At 37.1% G+C, this 10291-nt stretch overlaps 1 protein-coding gene and 3 pseudogenes across 2 annotated transcripts; all 4 read right to left on the bottom strand.

The window, feature by feature from the left end:
- Nucleotides 1-103: 103 nt before the first annotated feature.
- LOC110752062 (germin-like protein subfamily T member 2 pseudogene) lies at nt 104-1032 on the bottom strand (annotated as a pseudogene).
- A 964-nt stretch (nt 1033-1996) lies between these two features.
- LOC110752063 (germin-like protein subfamily T member 2 pseudogene) lies at nt 1997-3283 on the bottom strand (annotated as a pseudogene).
- A 272-nt stretch (nt 3284-3555) lies between these two features.
- Nucleotides 3556-6304, bottom strand: LOC110752060 (5-formyltetrahydrofolate cyclo-ligase, mitochondrial). Of its 2 annotated transcripts, XM_021952649.2 has the most exons (8): nt 5960-6301; nt 5711-5851; nt 5428-5592; nt 4630-4671; nt 4474-4519; nt 4221-4291; nt 3965-4088; nt 3556-3849 (listed from the first exon to the last, which is right to left on the bottom strand). In XM_021952649.2, the coding sequence occupies exons 1-8, from the start codon at nt 6246-6248 to the stop codon at nt 3837-3839; spliced, it is 891 nt and encodes a 296-aa protein (XP_021808341.2). In that variant the 5' UTR covers nt 6249-6301; the 3' UTR covers nt 3556-3836. The 2 variants fall into 2 exon arrangements, with proteins under 2 accessions (XP_021808341.2, XP_021808342.2); XM_021952650.2 differs by lacking the exon at nt 3556-3849 and having other exon boundaries at nt 4017-4149; nt 5960-6304.
- Nucleotides 6305-6414: 110 nt separating this feature from the next.
- LOC110752061 (germin-like protein subfamily T member 2 pseudogene) lies at nt 6415-7437 on the bottom strand (annotated as a pseudogene).
- Nucleotides 7438-10291: the final 2854 nt, after the last annotated feature.

Genomic DNA, 10291 nt, shown 5'->3' with positions numbered 1-10291 from the left:
ATCCAAGATCCATGATTCGAAGTTAGGACTCTAGACCTAAAATTCGGATGTGGGATGCCAAATGTTGCATCCGAATAGAAGAATCACTATGGTGGTGCTGACAATGGAAGAAATTGTGATGGGAATTCTCATAAAAACTATAGTTAGTAGAAATTGCCAGTACTCCATAAAGTCCCTTCTTGCAATTGTATGTCTAATAAGCTGCAATACATTATGAAACAGATGCAAAAGGGTACATAGCCCCAACTTTCTCCTTTCAAACTTCTTCTCCCAATAAAATACCACATACAAATTACAATACAAACAAACCTTCAAACATGGTATTTCAAAAGACAAACTTGGATTTAATGTTGTTGATGGCATCTTCATCTACTAGAAAGGTCTTGGTCAGCACTTCGACTGGGATCGAAGGGGCCGCAGCAAACAGATTCAGAGGAAGAACAGTGGAGCCAGGCAAGTGGCTGTTGAAAGCTGTGAAGGTAAGAGCCTTTTTCTGTCCAACATTCAGCTGAAAGTGAACAAGTCCTCTTGGAATCACAAACACTTGCCCGGCAGTCAAGACTTTAGAGTAGTACACATTTTTAGTCGTCACAATCCCTGCAAGGATGTTCCCTTCAATGACAATCCCAATCTCGCTAGCACGAGGGTGCGAGTGAGGGGGGTTAATCCCGCCCGGCTCAATGTCAACTCTGTTCATGGCTATCCCCAGAGTGTTGAGCCCCGGGAACGAAAGGACGTTCCCAGTTGTAACCGTGACCCGCGTCCGTGAAGTTAGCTTGCTTGCGCAGCCCGTTAAAGACAAAGTCATCTGAAGTAACCTCCGAGAGGGGCTTGCAGGGGAAGTTGTTAGCTGATATGGAGGCACTCAAGTCTGCCACACACAAGTCTTGCAATGGATCAGGGTCTGCACAATGGGAGGGTAAGGGAAGAAGAAGCAGCAGCAATGAAACTGTGAGGCAGAACAATAGCAAGCTTGGAGATGAGGTGATCATAGCTTCAAAATACTACTTTCTTGTAGTTCAAGGTATAGATACACTCTGGTTCTATATATATATAGTAAATGTATTTTAAAAACTAATTTTTTTTCTACATTATTGGATTTCAGGCCACCATAGAAGCGACCAACTAGAATTCAACAAAAGGAACATCATCATCCATAGTACAGATTAGATAGATTTATATTGGAAAAAACTCGTAATCATTGGATATTGGATGACGCTAGTTGGCCAAAAACCAAAGTTAACGTCGTCAAAAATCTTGTTTATGTGGGAACATCTCTCAAGATTATTTGGGATCTAGGCCGGCTTTGATTTGAAGTTGAACCATTTGGAGCATAAAGCAACTTACTGAAAAGAAAAAAAAATGGGGCCATATGTCAAGTGGAAAAAAATAAAATAAAATATGGTCTTAACTTAACAAAAACAAAACACTAAACAACATTCAAGTAGAGCATTTAAAAGCATAACTCTTTTTCTCTCCAAAAAAAAAAAAAGCATAACTCTTTAAGTTTTCTTTTAAAAATTGGGGTTTTTATAATTATTTTAAATTTGTGGGCTAGAGCATTTTATTTGGATATAGTAAACATCACATTAATTTTTCTTTTTCTTTCTTTTGGTAAGTATTTGCATGGCTAATTGAGATTCTGGTCGTCCAAATAGTAATCTTAATAGGTTACTATCCAAATGAAATTATAATAATTACGATGCTAGTCATACCACATTTGCATACCACCTATTAGAGAGGTGGAGCCTACCAATACAATGAGGCCTGCCTCTATTAGAGAGGTGGTACACACAGTGGTATATAAATGTTGTATGGCTAGCATTTTTGCTCATAAAAATTTATAGTTCGATCGAAAGGCATAATTCTTTGTTAATAATCCATTTTAGTCCCCTGTTGCAGTTGTATGGATGTCTAACAAGCTGCCATACAATACATAACATTATGAAACAGATGCAAAAGGAACGTTGCCAAAGAGAAATAGCAATAAAGAGTATGCACATACGATACAAGGACGTACGGCCCCAGCTTTATTTTTCAAACTTCGTCTACCCAGACAACATTAACATTACTACATACATACAATCCAAACCTTCAAACAAAGCAAAACAAATCGAGAATTCCACTCATTATTTTAAAAGACGAACTTGGATTTCATGGCGTTGATGGCATCTTCATCCACTAGATAGGTCTTGGTCAGCACTTCCATTGGGATTGAAGGGGCCGCAGCAAATAGACTTAGAGGAAGAACAGTGGAGCCAGGCAAGTGGCTGTTGAAAGCTGTGAAGAAAAAGGCCTTTGTTTGCCCAAGATTTAGCTCAAAGTGAACAAGTCCCCTTGGAACCGCAAACACTTGCCCCGCAGTCACGACCTTACCGTAGTAAACATTCTTAGTTGTTACAATCCCTGAAAGGATCTTCCCTTCAATGACAATCCCAATCTCACTCGCACGAGGGTGCGAGTGAGGCGGGTTAATCCCACCCGGCCCAAAGTCAACTCTGTTCATGGATAACCCGAGAGTGTTGAGCCCCGGGAACGAAAGGACATTCCCGGTTGTCACGGCCACCCCAAAGAGGTTCGTGACGTTACCTTGCTTGCTCAGCCCGTCGAAGACAAAGTCATCTGCAGTAACCTCCGAGGGGAGTTTGCAGGGGAAGTTGCTAGATGATGCGGAGGCAGTCAAGTTTGCCACACACAAGTCTAGTAAAGGATCAGGGTCTGCACAATGGGAGGGCAAGGGAAGAAGAAGAAGAAGCAATGAAACTGTGAGGCAGAACAATATCAAGCTTGATGATGATGAGGGGACCATAGCTTCAGAACACACTACTTTCTTGTAGTTCAAGCCAAGGTATAGATAGACTCTGGTTCTACTACATACGTATATATATATACACACACACATATTAAAACTTACTTTTTTATTTCTTCATTATTGGATTTCAGGCCACCATTTAGAAACTTACTTTTTTATTTCTTCATTATTGGATTTCAGGCCACCATTTAGAAACTAAGTATGCACAAGCGACCAACATTAGCATCATCCATGGTGCACAACTGATAGATTTATATTGGAAAAAAACACTCCTAATTGGATATTGGGTGAGGCTGGTTGGCAAAACATCAAAGTTAACATCGTCAACAATCTTGTTAGTTTTCCTAACAGTTGAGGCTAGTTGGCTATATGTTTATATGCTACCTCATTATTAAAGATATCCGTCTGATTAACAGGTACAATTATGAAGATTTAGAAAATGAAAGAACAGTAAATATATATCCACGAAAACCATTATTTGACTAAAATATTTTAAAAAATGATAATAATCAGTTTGTTTATATGCTAACTCATTATTAAATATATATCTATATCCTTATGATTCACCTGGTGGTCCAATTATGAAGATTATTTTGGTTATGTTATAAAGTATGTGGGGTTCATAACTTTACAATCAGTATGTAGGTATTATATAGTGAAGCAGTTCTGCATGACTGCATGAGTTGAAAGCAACTTCCTTACAATCAGTATGTAAAAACCAGATAGAGGTCAGGTACCCTTAATTTGAGAGTTCAAATGGGACCTCTTCGACAGATGCATAAACTCATGGAATTAAAATAGTTTAGCAGAAAAGCAGAAGAAGAATACAGGAAAAGAACATCCTCATTCTAAAAACAATAACTTTGATGTACCAGAGGACCAGAACTTCGCGGATTCATTTGATGACGCTGGCCGAGCCCTGTATCTCAGGCAGACCAAGATTATTTCCTTTAACAGATCAAGGGGAAGCCAGAGTCCAACTCCAAGAGGATCTGATCTAAGACGAAAGCTTCTAGTTTTGTTATCAAGGCCTCATCCTGTATATGTTGTATGAATTTGATAACCAAAAAAAAAAAATTAACACATATCTGAATTTGCACCCAGAAAAGTGAAGAAAAATAAACTCATAGTGAAAGATTTACTCAGTCATACCTGTCTAAAGCTGCTGGGCTGATGGGAATAACACCTGCCGGGGACACAAGCGCATCCACCAGAATGTCATGTGGAGTGACCGGTACACCTTCATCCAATATTTGTACAGAATAGGACAGTGAAACTGCAATAAAGCCACCAACCTTGACTAAAATACCAACACTACCACCATATTACCTAGAACACTGAATACACTGACTTTCAGATCCGAGGCATATATGCTACAATACAAGGCGAAACAAAAAATGATGCATACCAAGCAGTGGTTGCTTCCAATTGCGTGTTTTTGCAAGCTCTTGGTAGTTCTTCAGGAAGGTATCATAATAACTGTAGAAGTTACAACACGTTAACATCAATTATGCATAAGATACTTAAGTTTGTTTTCTTCAAAACATGTAAGGGAGAAAAAACCACGGCTCTAGCAGCCTTTATTTGAGAAGAGCAGTGATATCTCCAAACAACTAAATACATGGTACTTGAAAAACTGAATAAAAACTCTATAACCATACCCTCCACCACGACCCAAGCGTCTCCCAGATCTGTCAAATGCTAGTCCTGCCAGCATAAAAGGATAAGCAAATGCAGTTAACTACAGTTTGACTTTGATAATTATAACACATCCTGTAAATGGATGCGTATTAAGAAAATAGGAAGAAAAGTTCTACCCGGTAAGAGGAACAAATCAACTGGGTCGCTTGCCTGTAAAACTGCACCAAGAGAGACCCTTTAGATATGAGATTCAATATAATTACATCAATAAACTCACATATATACAATATGAAACCCATCCCACATTCTTTTTGTGAGCATTAAAACACAAGTGCCAAGGTGTCTATGAAGCCCACCCCTACATGAACATATGGACATCAAACAAATATGATTCCAGGAATAAGGCTTATGTATATCAAGCCAAACAGCCTAGACAAGGTCTCGGTGAAGGGAGTACAAGAATTGTGCCATGAGTTTCAGAAAAACAAGGGCTACTCATGTTTCCTCTCCCTATCTTGTTACTTATAAATTACTCAGTTACAATTTCTGGCAACATTCTGATGCCCAAACCTGAGAATTATAATATTACAAATCGGTATTTTAAAGGAAAACTAGGCTTAAGAAACCCTGTTGAAAGCTGTACGAATGAGAAATTTTCCCATCCTAACCTGGTCTTACACAATTTCTTAGTCTTTAGATTTGCCACCCATAAAGAAAAATGGAAGACACTACTTTGAGGCTTCAGCAGAAGCACTCTCAAAAGAGCAAAAGTTCGGAAATTTGACTACAAATCTTAGAATATGTTAATCCCATCTCAGCTTTTGTAACCTCTAGTATTATGAAGTTCAAATTTTAATGCAAATACTCAAAATTTTCAACTTTGAGACTAGTTTTGTGACATCAAGAATCTGTAAATAATAGAGAATGACTACGATCAAAGACATTATTATCCTCTAAAATAAGTGAAACATTACCATCTTCCCGTTCATTTCCATCAGCATCGATTGGAGCTGGTTCTAAAATGTTCATCGAATTCGCAACAAGATCATCCATACATGAGATGTTGAGCATTCTCATGTGACAATTCTTGTCCTCCACACGCGGAACATAAAGCTTTTTCCTCACCTGCACATCACCCTCTTCATAAAACACAAAAAACATAAGAACCAAGAACAAATTTCTCAAAAATTATGATTTCAGGCTACTATAGCATGCTAAAAAAACTAAAATTTGGAGATGGGCACATAAAAATCACACCTTTGAGTGGACTTTGAAGAATTGCAGACAACAAGTTGGAGGTATCAACTTCCCTCAAAGCACTGCAGCATATATATGCACATAATCTTTGACAAGATCTAAACCACGGAGCTTCCAATACAACACTCTGGATTGCATTATCTAATCAGAAACAAAAAAATTGCAGACTTTTAGTTTTTTTTTTAAATTTAATAAAATGGAATTGACGCAGAGCATACTGGTTCAGTAAAGTGAAGAGTGGCTTGTTACCTTCATGGGATCTGAGTGTGGGGTCCATGGCCTTGAGGGCTTTGCGGACTTTGGACCGTAGGATCCGTTTCTGCTTGAATATGCCGTCGAGATTGTCTTGCTGTTGTTCTTGACCGTTGGTGTTCATTGTGATTGTTCGAGTGGAAAGTGATGGTGGTGGTGCGTATGAAGGTGGAGGGCGTAGGATAGCGGCGCGGGAGAGTTTGAGGGAAATTGCGGCTACGGCAGATGGTGGAGTTGCTAATGTGCACGATTGGGTCATCAGCGCCACCACCAACCTACCTGCCATGTGCGCGCGTCCTCTTTGTCAATTACTCTGTTTTATACCAGGGCCCTTGCAAAAGTTGGTTTTTATGTTCAACACACATCATGTTTTTTGAATTTTTTTCTTCCACATGTTGAATTTTCTCTTTTTACAATGAAATGTCTTATGTTATTTTTTCGAAATGCAATACCACATCCTTTTTCGTATAGAGTTGTGCTAACGACCAGCGGCTACTCATTTTATTTCATTTTATTCCGAAAAAACAAACACAGAAAATTAGAAGAGCTACAAAGTGCGCACTTTTAACATTCCTCGCACTTTTAGAAAGATGTTGAACCAAATACAAAACAAGTCAAACCTTTTACAAACAAAGAAAACAATGTTCCAACAAAACCAAAACTATAACTAATCAATCTTCAAAGCATCTCAAAACCTAAACTTGGATCTAATGTTATCAATAATATCTTCACCCACTAGAAACGTCTTGGTCAACACATGGTCAGGGATCGAAGGCGTGGCAGAAAATAGATTCAAAGGAACCGTAGCAGAACCAGGCAAGTGACTGTTGAAAGCAGTAAACTCAAGGGCTTCACCTTCTCCAACATTGAGCTGAAAGTGAACAAGCCCTCTGGGAATCACAAAAACCTCCCCAGCAGTCAAAACCTTGGAGTAAAAAACATTCTTAGTCGTCACAAAACCAGTGAGGATCTTGCCTTCCATGACGACCCCAACCTCACTGGCTCGAGGGTGTGAGTGAGGTGGGACGATGCCACGTGGCGCAAACCCAACTCTGTTGAGTGATATGCCAAGAGTGTTGAGCCCAGGAAATGTGAGGACATTGCCAGCTGATACAGATACCCCAAAAACTTTGGTTTTGTTTCCTGGTTTGGTCAGGCCGTCGAAGAAAAAGTCATCTGATGTGATCTCTGAGATGGGTTTGCAGGGAAAGTTATAATCGGCTGGTGTGGAGGCACTTAAATCTGCCACGCACAAGTCTTGTAGTGGATCAGGGTCTGCAGAATGGGAGGGGGGCAAGGGAAGAAGAAAGAGTATAGAGATTGTGAGGCAGAGTAATGGGAAACTTGATGAGGTGATCATGGCTGCAAAAGACTATACTTAATTCAGTTTCAAAACCAAGTAGTTTTAAGTAGATCATATATGGTACCTATCTATAAGTTAATTATATTTTTCTTTTGAATTATTGGATACGAGACAAGCATTAGAAACCAGACAAGCAAAATCCAACCAGAATTAAACAAAATAAACGTCAGCAACCATGGGGAAAGAATAAAAAATAGGGATTGAAAGTTTTATATTGGAAAATTGAAGACAATTGGATGTTGGTTGTGTTGCTATCTGGCTTATGACAAGGATGTTGTGAACTTGTGTGATATTGAGATAAAGACCGAAGTTAGAAGAATAGGGTTGATCTTTTTTATTTATTCAATCGAGACGTTAAAAGGGAGGGATATTCGAACACAGGATATGGAGTGATGATAATTATTCTTAACCACTTGAACTGTAAACTATCAAAAGAAAACAAGAAATAGATGAATACCTATACTAATGATTTAAATTTGGAATCAAAACTGTTCTATTTTCTTGACCAATATGGATTTGGTTGTTTTCTGTTTTTACTTTCTTATTTTTAATAAAAAGAATCAGCAATGTTATCCAAGAAAACAACTATAGGTTTCTCCATTGTCAGCCAAATGTCAATGTGGCATTTTTGACTTATTTGTTAAAATTGGTTTGTTTAGTATTTTTTTATATATTTTACTAGCCTCTCTGCATGCACTTCCGTGCCTGCGAGAGGCTTTTTTTAAAAAAGTTTAAATTTATTTTAGAATTAAAAAAGATGATGGGTAGTTGTGTTCCATAAAAATAGGATCCATTATTTGATTTTTCTTTTATTTTTAATTTTTTTAAATATGAAAAAGTGTGAATTTACCATATTATCCTCATTTAATTAATAATTTCAATTCTTAATGTTTGCATTACCCAAGGGCATTTTCTGGTATTTTGAATGTTTCACCATTCTCTGCCTTTTGCTTTATATATACTAACCTCTCTACACGCGCTTCCGCGCCTGCGAGAGGCTTTTTTAAAAAAATTTAAATTTATTTTAGAATTTAAAAAGATAATGGGTAGTTGTGTTCCATAAAAAATAGGATCCATTATCTGATTTTTATTTTTATTTAAATTTTTTTAAATATGAAAAATGTGAATTTACCATATTATCCTCATTTAATTAATAATTTCAATTCTTAATGTTTGCATTAACCAAGGGCATTTTTTGATATTTTGAATGTTTCACCATTCTCTGCCTTTTGCTTTATATATATAGATTTTATTATAACAGTTTGTTTAGTATTTAAAACTAATTAAAATAGTGGTGGTTTACTCTCAAACTAAAAGTTCAACGCTCAGTCTCCCAATGACCCATTTGGTATTTTTAATCAGATATCATGAGAGAGAGAGAGAGGTAACTAAGTTTACTAATCCATTCGAGTATGGAAGTAAACAAGTCCATAGGCAATCCCAATTACCACTTCATTGGATGTGATCAAAACAAGATGGCTAGTACAAGGATCAACCTTGAGCCTAAGGTATCAGTTCTTTTTGTGGCTTGTAATTCAATTTTATTATTAATTTCAGGTAACTTTAGTTGTTAGTGTAGGAAGAAGATTTGTTGCAAGCATTACATGCTAATGTTACCTGAACAAGGCATTGATCACATTGGTCCACAGACACAAGCACTATTTATACTTTGTGATTATAAAGGAGACTTTACAATTTTTCGCGACAAAATCAACTCATTGATTCATCCTGGTATGTATTTTATATAGGCTTTCATATTAACTCATTGATTGAAATTTGGGTTTTTCAATTAAAGGTCCTTGAATTTTGACATGATTCACAGTTTGGTCCCTTAATTTCCAAAATCATTCACGTTGTTTTTCAACTTCAGTTTTGTTAGGACAAATGATCATGCCGTCAGTTTTCTTAACTTTTTATGTTAAATTTGAGCATGTACATGGCACATGATGTATTGTTGAGGTCAAAATCGAAAATTGCTTCATTCATGGGAGAAAGTTTTCCCTGTCACAGGGATTCCACATTCAGCATCCAACATCAGTATCCTCATCCAATAAAATATTGACAGCTGGAAACCAATTTAAGTTGCAATTTAAAATTTTACTAATGTTTTTTGCACCTATTTTCTTCTCTCTCTTTGGCACCCTCTCTCTCATCCATTCCCTTTCTCTCTTCAATCACTCATCCTCCATCATCACCCGCACACCCTAGATTCCTCTTTTCCTCGTCAATCACTCATCCTTCATCACCTAGACACTATCTCTATGCTTTTTATCAATTTTATTTTATGAAGTTATATATTTGCAAATTTTGGAAATTTGGAAATGGTGGAGTTTGAGAAAGATTTGGGTTGGCTTGGGTTCTATGGAGGAACAGTGTACAGTTTGGGGGAGAAAAACTTTATATGGTGTCACTCTATCTCCTCTAAATATGAGGAATTTGTTTTGTTTTGTTTCTTTCAAATTTTATTATGTGTTGGGGAATTTTGGAAAATTTAGAAATTGTGTGGCTGAGAAACTGTGTTGGGTTCAGGTTATGTCGAGGAGTGCGGTTTGGGATAGAAAGCTTTCTTGCGTCACTCTCTCTTCTAAAGATATGAGGAATCTCTCTCCATATTGAGCCATTCCATTATCACTTTTTCATCTTCAATTTAAATATATTAGGGGGGGAAAAGAGGGAGAAATCAATAAGTGATGAAGGAGTGACTAAAGAGAGAGAGTAACAGAGTTGCATAATTTTTGAGAACTAAGAAACATAAATGAAGGAGAGGATGAATGCTGGAGAGAGAAGAGGAAGGAAATGAGTGCATAAATTAAAAATAATACAAAAATATCATTTTGCCCTTGTATTTAATAAAAAAAGATAATAAACTTGACGACATGATCATTTGTCCTATTAAAAAGTGAAGTTGAGGGACCATTGAAACAATTTTGAAAAAAAAATGACCAAAATACAAATCTGCTAAAAAA

This window comes from Prunus avium, chromosome 5 (genome assembly GCF_965620075.1).
Source record: "Prunus avium chromosome 5, drPruAviu1.hap1.1, whole genome shotgun sequence".
NCBI classification, from domain to species: Eukaryota; Viridiplantae; Streptophyta; class Magnoliopsida; order Rosales; family Rosaceae; genus Prunus; species Prunus avium.
The sequence above is the reverse complement of the archived record's forward strand: the minus strand, read 5'-3'. Positions and strand labels throughout refer to the sequence as shown.